The sequence below is a fragment of the Crinia signifera genome, chromosome 8 (genome assembly GCF_055691185.1).
Source record: "Crinia signifera chromosome 8, ASM5569118v1, whole genome shotgun sequence".
In the NCBI taxonomy this organism is placed as follows: Eukaryota; Metazoa; Chordata; class Amphibia; order Anura; family Myobatrachidae; genus Crinia; species Crinia signifera.
Window position 1 is genome coordinate 69,840,427 of NC_139224.1, and position 20,461 is coordinate 69,860,887.

Here is a 20,461-nt window from a genome sequence, read left to right on the forward strand (position 1 = left end):
TACAAGCACCCTGATGGGTGCTTACAATGTTAAATGCACCCATTGTCACTATCAACGCCAAACCGAAGCGTGGCGAGCGGTACACATCCTCTGGCCTTTTCATACCCCCACTATCCACGTCGGCGTGGAGTTGATTTTAGTTAGTGTGGCGAGTGCAGCGAGCCACCGAGCCTGAAGCGTGGTGAGCGCAGCGAGCCCCGTGAGGGGACTTGGATTACTTTACATGTATTCCACGTCCGCTCGCCACAATTCAGGCTCGCTACGCTCGCCACACTATCTAAAATCAACTCCACGCTGACGTGGATAGTGGGGGTATGAAAAGGTCAGAGGATGCGTACCGACGCCCCTCGTGGGCTCGCTGTACTCACCATGATTCGGGTTGGCGTTGATAGCGGGGGTGGCGTTGACAATGGGGGTGCATTTAACATTGTAAGCACCCATCAGGGTGCTTGTACAATTAAAAATCGATTCGCATGCCGCTATATTGCATGCAATGCGATGCACTACAATGGAAATCGGGGGTGTGCAAGGTGTGCAATGATGGAATAGCATGCAAATCGGACGGAAAACGCAGAAAATCGGTCGCTAAATCGCATCAGATTTTTGCATCTGATTTGCGGCCGATTTCACGGGCGCCCTGATAATACACAAGTACCAACCATTTTTTAACAATGTCCCCTATACTCCATTTATGCAAAAGTCCATAGTGTCATTAAAAATACATAACATGTATGCTAATCAAGTACATGAGGCATAATGTCTACTACCACTTTCATCCAATGTCTGCTCCCATTTCTTGGTCCTGGTTGGTGGGAGTGGGTTTTCGGTTGGAGGAGGGTAGGTGGGTGCAGAAGGGAGGCTGAAGGAAGAAGTTTAGGAGTGGGTAGGGGATTGGTCGTGGGTAGAGGAATGGCCGTGGGTAGGGGTTTGGGAGTGGGTAGGGAATTGGGAATGTGCCTCTACCTCACGGCCTGTGCTGCTCTTTCTCGTGCTGTGTATATATGATCCAATTGAGCAATGGATGAGGGAAAAAAAATTGATAAAACACAAACAAACAAAAAAATAATTAATATCCATATACAACATAATATTATATCCACATGACTGTATGTCAATTATCAGGTATCACACAGATAGTATATTCCATTTATTCTCATTGACACCCACTTATTCTCATTGACAACCATTTAACCTCATTGACACCCACTTATTCTCATTGACAACCATTTAAGCTCATTGACACCCACTTATTCTCATTGACAACCATTTAACCTCATTGACAACCATTTAGCCTCATTGACACCCACTTATTCTCATTGACAACCATTTAACATCATCGACACTGACTTATTCTCATTGACAACCATTTAACCTCATTGACAACCATTTAACCTCATTGACACCCACTTATTCTCATTGACAACCATTTAACCTCATTGACAACCATTTCACCTCATTGACACCCACTTATTCTCATTAACAACCACGTATTCTCATTGACAACCATTTAACCTCATTGACACCCACTTATTCTCATTGACAACCATTTAAGCTCATTGACACCCACTTATTCTCATTGACAACCATTTAACCTCATTGACAACCATTTAACCTCATTGACAAACATTTAACCTCGTTGACAAACATTTAACCTCATTGACACCCACTTATTCTCATTGACAACCATTTAACATCATCGACACTGACTTATTCTCATTGACAACCATTTAACCTCATTGACAACCATTTAACCTCATTGACACCCACTTATTCTCATTAACAACCACGTATTCTCATTGACAACCATTTAACCTCATTGACAAACATTTAACCTCATTGACAAACATTTAACCTCATTGACACCCACTTATTCTCATTGACAACCATTTAACATCATCGACACTGACTTATTCTCATTGACAACCATTTAACCTCATTGACAACCATTTAACCTCATTGACACCCACTTATTCTCATTGACAACCATTTAACCTCATTGACAACCATTTCACCTCATTGACACCCACTTATTCTCATTAACAACCACGTATTCTCATTGACACCCACTTATTCTCATTGACACCCACTTATTCTCATTGACAACCATTTAAGCTCATTGACACCCACTTATTCTCATTGACAACCATTTAACCTCATTGACAACCATTTAACCTCATTGACAAACATTTAACCTCGTTGACAAACATTTAACCTCATTGACACCCACTTATTCTCATTGACAACCATTTAACATCATCGACACTGACTTATTCTCATTGACAACCATTTAACCTCATTGACAACCATTTAACCTCATTGACACCCACTTATTCTCATTGACAACCATTTAACCTCATTGACAACCATTTCACCTCATTGACACCCACTTATTCTCATTAACAACCACGTATTCTCATTGACAACCATTTAACCTCATTGACACCCACTTATTCTCATTGACAACCAATTAACCTCACATTTTAGTTTAGTTAATAATGTTAAAATTAGTGCATACACAGGCGATTAGGGGTTGAATGCGGAAATACTCACATCTTTCAAGACGGCGACTCAGATGCTGCCGCCTCCTCAGGTCGGACCTTCACCTCTCAAGCTGGGCGACAGTCCTCCGCACATGGGTGTGGGCGAATATTCTGCGCCAGGCAGCAACGTATGCCCGGCACTTGTCCCTATTCGAAATAAATGGGCCCGAACGGCCCAGCCTCCGCTCCATCACGGAGACAAGGGCCAGCAGCTCCGCAGTGGAGAAGGGTGATGCCCTCTGGTAAGCCATCTTTGCTATTAAAATAAATCATGTCCTGTGATTGGTTGTTAAAAGTGTTATTTGGTATTAACTTTATTGATAATATTTATATGAACAGTATGTATGTGCGACAATAATCGGCAAAACCATTGCATCGCCGAGCAACGCATGCCATCGCTTGGCATTGCATAGCTGGTCTTCGCATTACTTACTGTATGCATTTATGTATATGCGTATATTTAGTCAAATACACACAGCTCTCCAGCCTACACCATTATTTATGACACATTATTGACCTCAGCTGCCTGCCTTAATCACCTATTGCTTCAAATATATATTTTAAATAAATTAATGTATATTTGCATTAAGAAACACATAACCATCACATAAAAATTTTACAGGCCAAAAAAATTATGAAATAAAAAATACTCACCCAACATGGATCCAAACATCAACTAAAATATAGAACAAAATTATAAAGTTAAACATATATGTACAAAGTATACATTTTACCAACAACTTTGGTCAACCAAAACAAGACACTACAAACATTAAACACAGTGCACTTGCAATTTGTGAAAATAGGCCATCGTGCCTATTGTGACCTTGTGAACCCAAATTTATTAGACATTTGTCACTTTAGATGTGTTTTTTTATGACTAAATAGTGGGTCGTCTTAACAACATTCAAACATGTACCCGAAAAAACGTGAAACCACAGAGTCCCGCAGGTGGTATCCCCTGATGTTTTCCGGGGTGCGGGATGGGGGCAGGGCACCCTCATGCGGCTCAGATGTTACTTCCCACTCATCAAAAGGGACATTACGCCGCACAGCGATATTGTGCCAAAAGCAACATACCGCCACAATCCTCGACACCATTTCTGGGGAGTACTGCAAGTCACCACCAGTGCGGTGTAGCACACGAAAGTGACCCTTTAATAGACCAATGCGCCCCATTGTATGCCTCCTGTGGACCCGGTGTTGGGGAGCTGTATGGCGTAAGGGCGTACATGGGTAACCGGAGTCACCCAGAACCCACGCATCACGACCTTCAAGCTCTTGGAGTCTTTGCCAAATCCTGGTTTGTCAGATAACATGAGAGTCATGGGCACTTCCATGAAACTTCGAGTTGAAGGCGAGAATTTCAATGGATGGTCCACATACCACCATCACGCTGAGTGAGTGGAACATTTATCAGTTCCTATAGATCTTCTCACTGCGTGACGGCGGCATGAATGGTACATGGGTCCCATCCACAGCTCCTATCACATTAGGGAAGCCAGTAATTTGATGGAATGCCTGCTGGCTCCTGTGAAGGCCATGAAGTGCCCCTTGCGCCTAAACATGGCTGACATCACACGCCTCAGGATTCTGCAGAAAGCAGACTGGGATATCCCAGGCCCAGCAAGTACTGCCACTACTTGCTAGAACGATCCTGAGGCGCAGAAATGCAATACCGCCAACAGCTGGGTGTGAGGCAGTATTACCGTCCTGAGCCGATGATGAGGTTCCAGATCACTCTCGATTAAAGAGAGTATTTCTAGAATCACATGTGGGGTTAATGGTACCTAGTAAGTACCTCATCATCGGGCATCCCAAAGAGTGTTACCCGTGCGCGAAAGATTCTTGCACGTCCTGGCCTCCTTTGTCGACTAGTGGGTAGAGCCGCAAATACCCTCATCCCGGATACGGTTCGTTTTATTGAATGACATTAGGTCGAATGTCATTTGGTCGACCCCACTAGGTCGAATGTGTAAAAAGGTCGACATGGGTTTATGTCGAACTTCCGACTATGTCGACTGCCATTAGGTCGACTGGGGTTAGGTCGAATTGCTCTTTTTGGGTTTTTTTTGGCCGAAATGTCAACAGTGTCGACATGGACACTGTTGACATAGTGAATCGGACCCTCGCATCGCTCGCTTCGCTCGCAATGCTTCGGGCACGGTGGCTCGCTTCGCTCGCCACAGCTTTAATAACCTCCTCCACGCCCTAGTGGATGGTAGGGCATGAACCACCGCCTGTCGGCACATGTCGGCACCAAAAAAACCCCAAAAAGAGCAATTCGACCTAACCCCAGTCGACCTAATGGCAGTCGACATAGTCGGAAGTTCGACATAAACCCATGTCGACCTTTTTACACATTCGACCTAGTGGGGTCGACCAAATGACATTCGACCTAATGTCATTCGATAAAACGACCGTATCCCCTCAGCCCATGGACCAGATAAACCATTGCTGCTTCTGCAACCTAAAGAAAAATATTACAATAAAAGGTACACCTAAGCAAAGAAAGGGCCACACTAAACTATAGTAGAAACATATGAAACCATACGTACAGGTGATGGCCGCCCGGTCACCTCAAGAATATCCATAATAATCTACAAATATGGAAACAACATAGCACCTCAGACACAAGTGCTATATCAATATATATCTAACACACATGCTACACTTTACCAATAATTAACTAATATAGTGTAAACATGTAGTTACTACAACCATGTATTCATACACATGGAGGAGGTTGATTTAACAATATAAGAGATTAAAGATGCCAAAGGGTGGCCAGGTAACATAATTGCGTTATGCAAAAAATGAGTGACTGCACAAATTGAGTGTGATATTTTAAAACCTTTAGCCCAAATTATGAATCTAAAATGAAACCTTGTACAAATATACAAATAAAACATGTAGAACCTTACCTTGCACCTGGACACACTGCAGATCTAGATTCACAAGTACATAGCATCAAGCCAGTATATATAGGCCTATCACATGTGATTTGCATGAAATTAGTGATTAGTATGTGATGTGTTGTGGAATGGCTTAGAATCTGGAATGGGTTAGTTACATTTGTTCTACCTATAATACAAGTGTTGCACATTACAATTTGCCATTGACATATTGTATGTAGTAAAGGATAAATGTGCAGGTGTGCAATAAAGACATTGTATGTGTGCATACAATTAGAGAATACAGTAGGAGCCCATCTCATCTATCTTCCTTAGGCCATGGCTCAGGGTGGCTAGCCATGGCTATCCTATTGTTCTCAACTGCAATACAATACATAGAACAATAGAGTAGGGGATGTACGCAATTTAGGAACATGGGTATTTATAGGTGTGCTGGCATAAGGATACTTTGCTGCTAACATGTCTGGGTCAGAGTCAGACACTGGGATTTCAGACCCTGAGCTAATCCAGGCTCAGCTGGAGTCCATTACTGCCAATGTGAGACGGAGGCCCAATGTTTCACTAAGAAATGGCCAGCAAATGAGTAACACTGAGGCAGGACCATCTTCAGCTTCAGCAGAATCATTGAGAACACAGCAGGTGGCTTCCCAAGAGAGAAGCCAGGCCAGCATTGCAAGCTCATCAACTGGTAAGTGTGGCCGGAAGAGGACAACAGGGGAATAGCCTAAAAAGAACAAAGCATTCCAAGAGGAGGAACTGCAAATACTGGTACCCCGTGCACGGGATTGGATTGAGTTGACACACAAGAGGCTGACACCCACAATGAAGGAGAAGATTTGGGACTACATAACAGCGGAGATTAATGCGGTTGCACCACAAGTGGATCGGGTGAAGAAAATGCAGGTTTTAATGTGTACAACACAGTTAGGTGTACATATAACAAATACATGTGCTAGCGCACACATTTATATGAGGTTGAAAATGTGATTTCTGTGTACATTCCTTTAAAAAAGCCGTCAAATTATCGATGAGGACCAATATGCAAGGTGACAATTAGCAAGCAAGTGTAGCAAAAACGTTTGTTGTGTTGTCCCCACAATTACCTAATTATTTATTTATTTCTTAATAATATAATATACAAACTCCACACAGTTAGGGCCATGCTGAATATTGAACCCATGGCCTCACTGCGGTGAGGCAGTAATGCTAACCATTACACCATCCCTACTGGCCCTCATTATAGCAATAATTATAAAATAATAAGTCTAATAAGTGATACACCTAAATTTGCATATTATGACCATTGTACTAAAGTGTTATTGTGTGTACACACTTGTACAATCTGCATGAGATCCAGATGAGATATAGTCAAAATCTCATCTGGATATCATGCAGAAAGTCTTGGCTGCATAGACTATATAGTGCAGATCTGCACTATAATGTATGCAGATAGTCTAAATTGTACACATTGTCAAAATCTCATCTGGATCTCATGCAGATTGTACAAGTGTGTACACAGCATTAGAGGTGGGGTAGTTTGGACATTGCACCATTTAATGTGTGCCACATTTCTATTGACCTTAGTTATTGTATGTAATCTATTTCAGTGTACTATTGTATGAACCACACTACATAAGTATTGCAATATAGGTAATGTGTTGATACAAAGGTAGATGCTATCTAAAAATGACAGGTCAGGTTTCTATGCGTAACCCACATTATTGACATGTCACATATTCAAATATATAAGACTGTGAATGTTGAAGAATATCAACATTGGGCATGTAAAGCGTCTCCACATTGTTCGTTTTGAAATAATGGAAGTTATGTTGAATGACGCATCAAACATAATCAATAGCATATGCATGAATCAAATCTCATCACATGTTATGATATGTAATAAATTTAAATTTTTGGTTGCAGGTGGCATGATTTCAAAAGTAACCTGAATAAAAAAACTCACCGCACGTTGGACGAACAGCCAGACCATTGGGCTGGCAGCATACCCAGAAATCTAGCGCTCTCCTCCCTGGAAAAGTTGGCCCAAGATTGTGTTGCTATAGAGGAGATCCGGGGAGTGAGCAATATGGATAGGAAGGCCCCAGTTGATGTATTCGTGGCTGAACTTGAAGGTAAATTGTTAGCATGACATAAGAAAATATTGTTAAGTTTCCTTGAATGTGTTTTAATTTAAAATATCTATTTCAGAGGAAGATCCATGTCCAACGTGCAACACTGAGACCCAACCAGAAGAGGCAACTGTGAAGGAATGGCATTGGCGATAAAAGTGAATTGTGACATCCTCTACTCCACAGTAATTAATGTACATTTTAGCCCTATTGTTCCCTATGTATGTCTATATTCCCCCTATATGTGTGTGTAGTTCCAGATCATATATTATTAGGCTGTATAATCCCACCAGAAATGTAATGTCTGTATTTCCCAGGACTTTATTCATGTAAGCATTATACCATTGATACCATTTGCCTGTGCCCTTACTTGGTCATACAGGAAAAGGGTTATCATAAACTGTCCTCCCAAAAGGCAATCTCCACAGGGGGTGATCCAATTACCCTGCTATTGTGCTGCTATTTACAGGAAAGAGATAGCAGAGGAACCATCTCCACAGGGGGGTTTACAATTCTTTGTAAACCTCTGGGCTCTAGCAGACTTTGTGGAACCAGACACAGCAGGGGTTGGGAGCAGCAGTTGGACAACTGTGGATTGAAGGTGGGATATACCTTATGCTTGAATCCACCAATCAGGAACTTGGGCAACCCCACAGATGATGCGATCACCGTGGGAATTTGAAATGTTTTAAAAAGTGTTTTTTGGTCAGACCAGAGAGAGCTGAAGGAGAAGAGAGGAGGAAGGAGGTTAGTCGCAGTCTTAAGGTTCAGAGGTATGCTCTACCTGTGTCTTGTGGAACGCCTCATCCTCGCTTCTGTGGAGTTGCCAGTGTTTTGTGGACTTATACAGTTTTCTGCTATCACAGCTGTGTGGATAAGTGATAGTTTGCCCTGTGGAACTGATCTGGGACTGTGACTATACAAGGACTGTCTGTTTGGGCCTGCTACCTGAATATCTTTCTACTCTGCAATTTACCTTTGCCACTGTTTATTGTCTATTTGTGCGTGCTGTGGAAAATAAACCGTTCTTCTGGTTTCATCTGCTCGGTGTCTGAGTGATTAAGGAACCCCGTATCTTCACATTTGGCGGCAGCAGCGGGATCACTCAGACACCAACCTTCGAGCAACGAGTCATAAACACCTCAGGGAATGGATCCAGCACCACTATGCTACCGATACAGCAAAAAGGATCAACTGCAGGATCTGTGCCGTACGAGGCAGATTGAGTTTGAGGCATTGGACACCAGAGCAGCATTAATGGCAAAGCTGGCACAATGGGACCAAGAACACCCTGGACAGGAGGACGATGAGGACCCCGTCCTAGAGCGGAACGAGGTGCAGGGGGCCAACAGGACAAATGCTTCAGGGGCTGCGCTGCCTGTTGGAAATGCAGATCAGTTGCAGGACTTGCTGGCAGCTCTGGGACAAGGAGCCTCAGTTTTGGGAGCTGCATTGGGGTTGCAGTCCTCTATACCCACTACGGCAGCATCAGTTAGCCAGGTGGCCAGGCTGAGATATAATGACATCCCACCTTTTGATGATGCCGGTTCGGATATTGATACCCATTTGCAGATGTTTGAATCTGTTATGACTTTGCATGGAATTGAGGCAGCAGAGTGGCCTCGATTTCTGTTCCCCAGTCTGAGAGGAAGGGCTCTGGAAGCATTCCATGCCCTGAGCCCAGAGCAGGTGCTGGTATATGAGGAGGTACGGAGTGTCCTGCTTGCTAGATATGCGGTGACTGCTGAATCATACCGTGTGAAGTTTCGCACCATAACCCGAAAAGGCGATTCTTCATTTACAGAGTTTAATAACCTGTTGCGGAGGAACTGTGATAAGTGGCTGTCCGTGAAGCAGGTCCTTACTGTAAAAGATATTAAAAATGCTTTTATCTTGGAGCAGCTGCTGAACAAGATGCCTCTTGAGATCAGAGAGTGGGTAGCAGATCGGACCCCTACCACCCCCGAGAAAGCGGCACAACTAGCGGACGAGTTCACAGCTAACAGGCCTCGGTGGAGAGGGGCCAACATCGAGGAAAAGACCAATCTCCGACGGGCCCAGCCAGATCGGGATCTACCGGCGGCCCCCCAACGCCCAGCTCCACAGCCCCCCAACCCCCGGCCTTGGGGACCCGAGCTACCAGGAGCCCGTCGCTGCTACAACTGTGACAAGGTGGGTCATGTCCGCCGAGATTGCCCCCGGGGCAGAGGACCATTTCCAGGTGCCCGACATGCCTTGCCTCGAGTAGCTGTGTGCCAGGAACCATCATTTGGGGGAGGGGGAGGGGATTACTGTCCTGATGCGCCAGAGGCGGAGGAAGTAGTATACCAGGTGGAGGTGGTAGCAGCTATTGGAAAAGCCACCCCGGATAACATGAAGCCACATCTACAGCCTGTAAAAGTTAATGGGAAGGAACTGCAGGGGTTAAGAGATTCGGGTGCCTCCATCACCCTTATCCGCCCAGAATTAATCCCCCCCTGCCAACTACTGAAGCAACGAAAAATTAAGATCTCCATGGCAGGGGGGCAGATCACTGTCATCCCCATGGCCCGGGTACACTTGGATTGGGGTCAGGACTCTGGGGAAGTGAACGTGGGACTTCTGGAAGGGCTCCCCACCCATGTTATTCTAGGAAATGATTTGGGTGGTGGATTGGCCAGTTGTTTCGTGGGAGCTATCACCCGGAGCCAGTCACAGGCTGGAGAGATAGCACCTGAGGGACCTCTCCCGCCAGCACCAGGAATTACTGCTACAGCCCCTGAGCCACCGCCGGTGAGTAACATGGTACCAGACTTGCTTGACTGTGACGTGAATCTGGGGGAGGTAGATAGAGTGGAATTTAGGGAAGCCCAACAAACAGATCCGTCCCTAGCTAGCCTCCGCAGGGCAGCAGGACGGAGTGATTGGGGAACTCAGGAGGATCGCATTCAGTGGGAGGAGGGGAGACTGTACAGGGTGCCAGCAAAAGCAGACCCATTAGAGCCCGAAGTCCCTAGGAAACAGTTAATTGTTCCCCAGCAGTACCGTGCGCGATTGCTAGCACTTGCCCATGACATCCCCTCAGCAGGCCATTTAGGGATTCGTAAAACCCGGGCCCGACTGCTGCGGCACTTCTTCTGGCCAGGGATAAACCAGGAGGTAAGACAGTATAGAGAGTCATGTGGGGTCTGTCAACGCCTCGGGGGACCCCCACGTCGTGTCCCCCTACAACCCATGCCTGTGATCAGTGAGCCATTCAAGAGAGTGGCCATGGACATTGTTGGGCCTTTTAAGAAACCAAGCAGAACAGGAAAGAAATACATACTGACTGTGGTTGACTATGCGACTAGGTACCCAGAGGCGGTGGCGCTGGCATCCATAGATGCTGAGCATATTGCCCAGGCTCTCATGGATATCTTTAGTCGTGTGGGATTTCCCGAAGAAGTGGTCACCGACCAAGGTGCGCAATTTCAAGGGGACTTACTGCAGACCATATGGGCCAAATTTGGGGTCCATCCCTTTCGCACTACTGCCTATCACCCCCAAACAAACGGATTGTGTGAGCGATTTAATGCGACCCTTAAGCAGTTGCTACGGGCATATGCTGAATCAGAGGGGGGAGACTGGGAGAAATCCTTGCAACAGCTTCTATTCGCATACCGCGAAGTAAGGCAAGATTCTACCGGGTTCTCCCCTTTTGAGTTACTATATGCCAGAAGGGTCCGGGGTCCTCTCGACTTAGTCAGGGAAAGCTGGGAAGGATCATTCCAGGAACCGGAGGTTCCGGTCTTAGAATATGTGGCCCAAATGAGGGAGAGACTGCAAAGGCTAATGCAGCTTGCGCATGACCATATGCTGGAGGCACAGGGAAGGCAGTGCCACTATTACAACCAGCATGCACGTGAACGGGAGTTGGAAGTGGGTCAGAAAGTGATGGTACTGGTACCTGTACGAAAGCACAAGTTACAGGCGACCTGGGCAGGGCTATATACTGTAGTGGACCGACAGGGGCAGGTAGATTATATCATTGCCCTAGATCAAACCGGGAAGCGGGTGGGCACCTACCACATAAATAGATTAAAAAAATATGTCACCAGGGAAATAGGGGCTGTGGCAATCTGCTGCCCACCAATGGATGACCCAGAGACTGACCCTATCCCTGACATTCTGGCAGCAACCAAGAAGGATGTGGGGGTGGAGGCCGTGCCCATAGGCACACAGTTAACTGAAACCCAGACCCGACAAATGAGGGAGGTTTTGGAGCTAGTGGGGCCTCGGTTCACTAGCAGGCCAGGACGCACTCATGTAGCAGCCCATCATGTCGACACCGGAGCAACTCGGCCCATTAGGCAACCAGCATATCGGCTGAAACCCGAGGTGCTCAATATGATGAAAAAAGAGGTAGACGAAATGCTGGCGCTTGGGGTCATTGTGCCATCAAATAGTCCCTGGGCCTCCAGCGTGGTCTTAGTGCCCAAGAAGGATGGGAGTACACGCTTCTGCGTGGACTATAGGAAGCTGAATGAGGTGACAGTGACAGATGCATACCCCATGCCCCGGGTAGATGAGCTGTTAGACAGGTTGGGGATGGCTCGCTATGTGTCCACCCTGGACCTTAGCAAGGGGTACTGGCAGATACCCCTTACCAGAGAGGCACAGGAGAGGTCAGCGTTCAATACCCCATTTGGGCTTTTTGAATTTACTGACATGCCCTTCGGGATGAAGAATGCCCCTGCCACCTTCCAGCGTACAGTAGATCGCATACTGACAGGGTGTCAGGAGTTTGCCCAGGCCTACCTGGATGATATAGCAATTTTTAGTGAGACCTGGGAGGATCATCTGCAGCATGTAGCCCAGGTTTTAGCAGAGATTAGCCAGGCAGGGTTGACAATCAGACCGGATAAGTGTCAGATGGGGATGGCAGAGGTGCTGTACCTTGGCCACAGGGTTGGGGGAGGCCGTATTCGTCCAGAAATAGCAAAAATTGAGGCCATTCTGAAGTGGCCTCACCCCACTAACCAAAAACAGGTACGTGCCTTCCTGGGCACAGCGGGGTACTATCGTAAATTTGTTCCTCAGTACAGCACCATTGCCAAACCACTGACTGACCTAACGACCAAAAAGTACACCCGAAACATTGACTGGACCCCTGACTGCGAGCAGGCTTTCTCCCAGCTTAAGGACATCTTGTCCTGGTCCCCAGTGTTAGCCGCCCCTGACTTCCGCCGGCGGTTCATTGTGCAAACAGATGCTTCAGCTTGTGGAATAGGAGCTGTGCTAAGTCAAATAGAGAGGATGGGTGTGAGCACCCATTTGGCTTTATTTCCCGAAAACTAGTTGCCCGCGAGATAACCTACGCCACCATTGAAAAGGAGTGCCTAGCCATCGTCTGGGCACTAAAGAAGTTTCAGCCCTATGTGTATGGGCGTGAGTTTTCAGTGGTAACAGATCATAACCCCCTTAGTTTTCTACAATGTACAGCTGGAGACAATGGACGGTTACTGAGGTGGAGCTTAGCCCTACAACTGTACAACTTCTCTATTTCTCACAAAAAGGGTAAAGATCATGGAAACGCGGATGGCCTATCCCGTCAGCAGGAACCAGACCCAGTGCCACCTAACACCAGGAGACCAGCCCTTGCCATTACCCAGGACACCAGGAACATGGACTAAAATGTGGGGGAGGAAATGTGAAGGAATGGCATTGGCGATAAAAGTGAATTGTGACATCCTCTACTCCACAGTAATTAATGTACATTTTAGCCCTATTGTTCCCTATGTATGTCTATATTCCCCCTATATGTGTGTGTAGTTCCAGATCATATATTATTAGGCTGTATAATCCCACCAGAAATGTAATGTCTGTATTTCCCAGGACTTTATTCATGTAAGCATTATACCATTAATACCATTGGCCCGTGCCCTTACTTGGTCATACAGGAAAAGGATTATCATAAACTGTCCTCCCAAAAGGCAATCTCCACAGGGGGTGATCCAATTACCCTGCTATTGTGCTGCTATTTACAGGAAAGAGATAGCAGAGGAACCATCTCCACAGGGGGGTTTACAATTCTTTGTAAACCTCTGGGCTCTAGCAGACTTTGTGGAACCAGACACAGCAGGGGTTGGGAGCAGCAGTTGGACAACTGTGGATTGATGGTGGGATATACCTTATGCTTGAATCCACCAATCAGGAACTTGGGCAACCCCACAGATGATGCGATCACCGTGGGAATTTGAAATGTTTTAAAAAGTGTTTTTTGGTCAGACCAGAGAGAGCTGAAGGAGAAGAGAGGAGGAAGGAGGTTAGTCGCAGTCTTAAGGTTCAGAGGTATGCTCTACCTGTGTCTTGTGGAACGCCTCATCCTCGCTTCTGTGGAGTTGCCAGTGTTTTGTGGACTTATACAGTTTTCTGCTATCACAGCTGTGTGGATAAGTGATAGTTTGCCCTGTGGAACTGATCTGGGACTGTGACTATACAAGGACTGTCTGTTTGGGCCTGCTACCTGAATATCTTTCTACTCTGCAATTTACCTTTGCCACTGTTTATTGTCTATTTGTGCGTGCTGTGGAAAATAAACCGTTCTTCTGGTTTCATCTGCTCGGTGTCTGAGTGATTGAGGAACCCCGTATCTTCACAGCAACATCCAGGCCACCGGTGCAGCAGGCTCAAACACCCATACAGGATGTTGTAGAGTGGACGCAGCTGCTGAATTCCATACTGCAGCAGAGCGGCAGACTAGGACCGAGGAGGTCATTAAAGCTATTGTTGGCAGTCAACAGGCAATAGCTGGCAGTCAGCAGGTCATAGCTGAGCAAGCTGTTTGGCAAAATGACCTGTTGGAGCACCAAAATGACCTCCTCCTCCACCATAATGACCTTGTGGCGGAGCTAATCTTAACCAATAGGGCCCTATTGTCTGTGGCTTCTGCTGCTAATCCACCATCAGCACTCCCTGCTGCCGAAGGGGAAGAGCAACACCCCCTTCAACAGCAGCTGATCCCCTCAACCCACCAGCACAACGTGGTCGAAGAGCTGCTGCTCACCTGCCCCTACCAAGGCCAAACGTGGCCGTAAATAATGTACTGGTGGCATCCTTATTAATCTCCGCCATTATGTTGTTCCAATTTTTTTCTTTTGCTGTGTGTGTGTCAGCTTTGGGTGTGCAATGTCTATCCAATCCCGTGCAAAGGGTCCCCACATTTCATGTCCCTTCTCTTGAAATATTTGGCTTTGTTCCCATGTTGCCCCCTGTCTGCTGGGCTCGAAGTGTTGTTGCTATACATCTCTTGTGAAGCCACCTGGTGTGTTCCTAATAGAGATGTGCGGCGGCCACTTTTTTTGGTTTTGGTTTTGGATCTGGATCTCCCTTCGTGTTTTGGATCTGGATTGGTTTTGGCAAAACCACCCTTGCGGGTTTTGGTTTTGGATCTGGATTTTTTTGGAAAAATGCAAAAAATTGCTAAAAATAACAGAATTTGGGCCTGTTTTTGCCCCTAAAGTATTATTGACCTCAATAACATTAGTTTCCACTCATTTCTAGTCAATTTTGATCACTTCACAGCTCACAAAATGGTTTTCATTTACTGTTGTTGGGCCAAAAGGTTATACCGAGGTAGCTGGATGACTGAGTTAAGCGACAGCAGTGGGCATCACATACATGTGGACCTTACACTTCCAACCTGGCACATCTTTTAAGCAGAGCGGCACTCCCGGGGCAGACAGGGTGGCAGTTTAATAAACTACCCCAAAAAAAGAGAAATGCTCCAAAGAGCAAAAAATAAAAGAGGTATCGGCCTTGTCATGACTGGTGGTAGAAGCTTCAGCACTTCTATCAGGTTGCTGATCTCCCACTATTTCCTCCATCATCCTCCAAAAATGTGTTTTTATTTTATTTATTACTTTTATTTATTAGATTTATTAATTATTATATTTATTAAAGCTAATTTTTTGCAAACGTGTGCTGTTTCACATTAATGTAATCGCCAGATTTGCATATAGATTTGGGTAACACAGTTATGTCCATTGAGTGCAGTGTAAATGTGGGCAAGATACCAACAATAAAGTAAATGTGTTTGCACCATATATTCAACTATTTTGTATTGCCCCATTTAGCCAGCAATGACTTAGTGGTTCAAATTGAACCTGTGGAAAGTGTTTAATTAATCACTAATGACCGGAGGACTGGATTGTATTGTGCTCAGCGGCGAGTATTTAATGTGCGGGCGTACTAATTGGGCGATCCGAATGCCTAGCGCATGAACTACAAGAAGTGAAAGCTGCTTGTTTTTACCGAAGATTTCTGGCGTGTTGGTTCGCTTGTGCTTGGTGTCTGGTCCGAATGCATGCCTACCACTGTTCGTGCACTCCCACGTCTACGCCCAGATTTACGTCCAGTTTCGCCCACTTTGAAACCGCACCCTTATACACGCCCACATGACGCCCATATTACGCCCATATTTCCCGAGGGTGTTCGGTGGACATTTTTAGACGGTATTGCTGAGAACGAGTGCGCAGACACTGCGTTGCACATGCGTATTGCGTTGCTTATGCATGCACAGTTAGCTAAAAGTCGCAGTCCGAAAGAATGCGGAACGGACAGACTCAACCAGAATAAGGCCCTTAATTCTTTAGTGTTTTTATCAATTTCCATAATAGTTCTTTTTCAGCTTTTTTGAAATCCTCCCGATGTCACAAACTTGGGGTGCACTACCACTCGGGGATTGGCTAGACCTGACACAGTGGCGCGGAGTCTAACCGTGCCGGGGGTTTTCTGCCAGTGACCCCTCCAAGCGGGATATGGGCTTTTGCGGCACCCAACACGTCGGTCGCGGCCCCCTGGTCAGGTTCCCCGTATGAGTGGCGGTAGCTTGTGAAATATGGAAGCGTGGTTGTCTAGCCGAGTTGGTATCAGTGCGGGCAAGTAGGAACACAAGGGAAAGGCAAAGGAGTATCCAAGGACAGGCACAGGATGCGGTACACAGGGAGCAGGCAGGAGGATGGTCACAGAACAAGCCAAGGTCATACACAGGAATCACTGGACACGGTACCAAAGGATCAGGCAGGAGAATAGTCAGGAAACAAGCCGGGGTCAAATACAATAATCAGAAGTCTGGAATAGTACAAGGCACTGGAACGCTGGAGCTGGTGTGAACCTATACTCTGGCAGCTTCTGTCTCCCAGAGGCTGCCCTTTATAGGAAGCACAGGGAACCCACAGGTGAACTAATCAATGGGCTGAGCATGCTCAGTTTACACTGAACTCTCCTGCAGGAGAGTTACCCAGGTGTAACTAATTAGCTGATCTCAGATCTCACAGCACAGTTCAACTATACAGAGCTGTCAGCAGCAAGGACTCCTCCAGGTGCTGTAATTAGCAAAGCTTAGGCCACACAGACTTTCCTTGCAGCATGGAGCAGGCTGAACAGACAGGAGAAGCCACAAACCAGGTAAGAAACAAACAATAACTGAATGTTGTGACACCCGATCCCTGAAGGATTTCACTAAGGTATGTAGGACTGAAATTTCTTCATCAAACTTTAATAGAGCACTCTGTCATTCTCTGACATTAAGATAAATTAAATCACAAGAACAAGAATCCAGAATTTAATTCCATTCTTTCTTAAACTGGTCATCAGCTGTTGTAAAAGAGGGCAGTTTAGTAATTTCTAGGCCTATTGGTATTAACTGATCAGCATGATACCTTTCCAATGTGACAACCTCCCACCACAATCTATTTTCTTTAAGCATCAAAACCTCTAGTTTAGAAATAATGGATTCTTAATTATAATGTTTTTATAATGTTTTACAATTATGTCTTGTAATATAAGGCATTTGTTTTTATTTTAAGTATTGGACTTTTTATGGAAATTCTTTGTACATTCTGGAGTACCCCTTTGTTGTATGGCCTTCCGCACTTTATATTAGCTGCCATGGACTCCAACATATCTTCAATCGGCAGCTAGAATGCATTAATGGACCGCTGTCACACCTTGGCGAAGGCCTCGTCGTAGTCTCGGACTGATGTATGAATCGGGGAGGCTTGAGTTGACCCTTGTACATTAACAGCACTGTGGTGCACCCAGAGACAGGAAGCAGGCAGTGGAAAAAGTTACAACCAGATTTATTGTAGCAGATGGTAAACAGACGATTGTGCTTGGCAACTGATAAATAGTAACGTATGCAATAGAAGAATTGGTACGCAATAATTATGGAAGACAGGAGTTGTGGTTTCAGTGCAGCGCACTGATGAAGTCCATAAATGGCTATAAGCCAACAACCAAACTGCTGATGACTTGGAATTGCTAAACAATGGTTGAAACATCGACTGGGAACGATGGTCAGAACATCGACTTGGAATGCGGAACGATGGTTGGAACATCGATTACAGGAATGATGGCTGGGACATCGAATGCAGGATCATTGAATGGAATGTGGAATGATGGTCAGAACATCGACTTGGAGCTAGGCAAAACACTGCTGAGGTGAGTATCCTAGAATGGACACCGGATCACAGGAGCTGTAATACCTGGAACAGAACACACTGCAGCAGAGAGACACAACTGTACCAACAGGAAGCACTAGCAATGTGTTTTGGATTTCCCAGCATACTTATACCCACTGAGATTGGCTGGGCTATTATGACAGGGAACCAGACTACACATGATTGGCAGCAGAAGATCTCACACAGAGCTATGACTACCACTGGTGTTATTTTTTTAGCAAGCATGATTCTCTAGGAAGCATGATTGCAGTCTAATTGCAGCTGGCTCGAATACACAGAAGTGAACAGCAGAATGACAGGCTAGATACACAGGATTCAGACAGGATTGTGACAACCGCAAAGGGATTTCCGGTAGCGGCAGATGACGCGCATTCACTTCCGGTTACTGAAGCCATGTTGGAAGCACTAATGAGCGGCAAAGGAACTTCTGGGAGTGACAGATGACATATTTTTGCTTCTGGTGATCGCGACCTACATGGAGAAACATGTGGAACTCCCGGCTTCTCTATTTCCGGGCTGCGGCAGGAGATGTGGTCTAGTTGTGACCACACACACTTCTGATGAAGGACCTAGTTCTTCTATTCTTTACTCCCCTTTAATAAAAAACTCATGAGCTTTTTTTCTTACTTCTCTACTTGTACTTTCACATCCACATCCAACCACCAATATAAAAAAACCACAAACATCTATATATATATATATATATATATATATATATATATATATATATATATATATATATATAGTATCAGTTAATTTAGTGTGTGCAGAGCCCCTACAATGTCTGTTTAAACAATGTGATCACAAGCCATAGGGCACCCCAAAACTAGGAAAGGTGAGTGCCGATGTTTAGTGTATATATTGTTATTAGATTATTTTTTTAAATTAGTCTTATTGTGGTCACATTCCCTCATGCACCCTGTATTAACCCATAATGCATAGCTTATGTTAACCAGTTCCCTAGATGATTAGTGACAGGTGTGTTGGTAACTGCTCACATATAAAAGCACAGTCTGCTGTGAGCCTTAGACCAGATAGCATGCCTGTAGTCAAACATTGATGTGATAGCTATGTGTATAGCCATTTTGAGGGATAGTGTTAGGACCTGCAGAAAAGTGGGGTCCCGTGAAGTGGGCTGCAGGCTTAAATGCATTGATCAATTCATGAACCAAATCTCCACTATTTATTATCAGTTAATTTAGTGTGTGCAGAGCCCCTACAATGTCTGTTTAAACAATGTGGTCACAAGCCATAGGGCACCCCAAAACTAGGAAGGGTGAGTGTGGATGTTTAGTGTATATATTGTTTATTAGATTAATTTTTTTAATTAACCACCTTTCCCACTCAGATTTAACTGGTTCCAAGCCTTATAGAAATTCAGCTAACCTCATAAATATCATGCATGCCTTCCACCACCCACCAAGCAACTTAAATGTGCCCTATTGAATGAACGCTCTGTTTGCAACCAATTAACATTCATCCATGAACTCTTCATCTCTCGCAACCTGATGGCCATTACAGAAACCTGGCTCACACAATAAGACACGGCCTCACCTGCAGCACTGTCTCATGGTGGTTTTTCACTTCACTCCAGACCTGGTAATTGTAAAGGAGGTGGGGTAAGTATATTACTGTCCCAATCCTTCACATACTCCGTTTTACCACCAGTTCCTTCACTCACATTCGCATAATGTGATGTTCCCCTTTCTCTCTGCTTGTTGCTGCTATCTATTGCCCAACTGGGCTTCCGAAACCTACATTTCTGGAAGATTTCTCTGCCTGGCTTCCCCACTTCTTATCCTCTGACATCTCCACCATCATCCTGAGTGAATTCAATATCACTATTGACAGTCAGCTTTTCCCAGTGGTCTAACGCCTCTACTCATGATGAAGGCCACTGCCTTGATGTTGTTTTTAATAGGCTGTGCTCAGTCCCTTCTCACTCTCCTCTGTTACCCCAAGCTCACTGACACTGAAATCATACAAGCCTACTGAAATACTAATGCTACTAATGTTACTAAATTTACTACAGCTGTCACCAATTTCTACATTTATGTCTCCTGACTCTGCTATTTCACACCTGTACCAGACTCTTGAAACAGCTCTTGATGAAGTGGCTCCAGGTTCCAGGTTCCCATTACACCTCACTCAGGCTTAGATGCCAGCCGTGGCACTCCAAAATAACAAGACAACTACAAAATCAGTCACGTAAAGTAGAACACCAGTGGCGTACATCTCATAATCTAAGTGATTTCCTTACACATAAGACCAGGGGCGGATCCAGGATAAAATGAAAGGGGGGGCACCATGATAAAAGAGGGTTTAGGTGGGGGAGGGGCAGTGTTAGTGGTGCCAGTGTACATGCTAAGAGAGCGGCAGAGAGTGGGTGGGAATGG

General features: G+C 45.3%; 1 protein-coding gene across 1 annotated transcript; it reads left to right on the plus strand.

Moving 5' to 3' along the window:
• Positions 1 to 7,368: 7,368 nt before the first annotated feature.
• LOC146027234 (uncharacterized) lies at positions 7,369 to 20,223 on the plus strand. Its single transcript, XM_083158186.1, has 3 exons — positions 7,369 to 7,587; positions 7,664 to 10,356; positions 20,098 to 20,223. The coding sequence occupies exons 2-3, from the start codon at positions 8,734 to 8,736 to the stop codon at positions 20,221 to 20,223; spliced, it is 1,749 nt and encodes a 582-aa protein (XP_083014312.1). The 5' UTR covers positions 7,369 to 7,587; positions 7,664 to 8,733.
• The last annotated feature ends 238 nt before the right edge of the window (positions 20,224 to 20,461 follow it).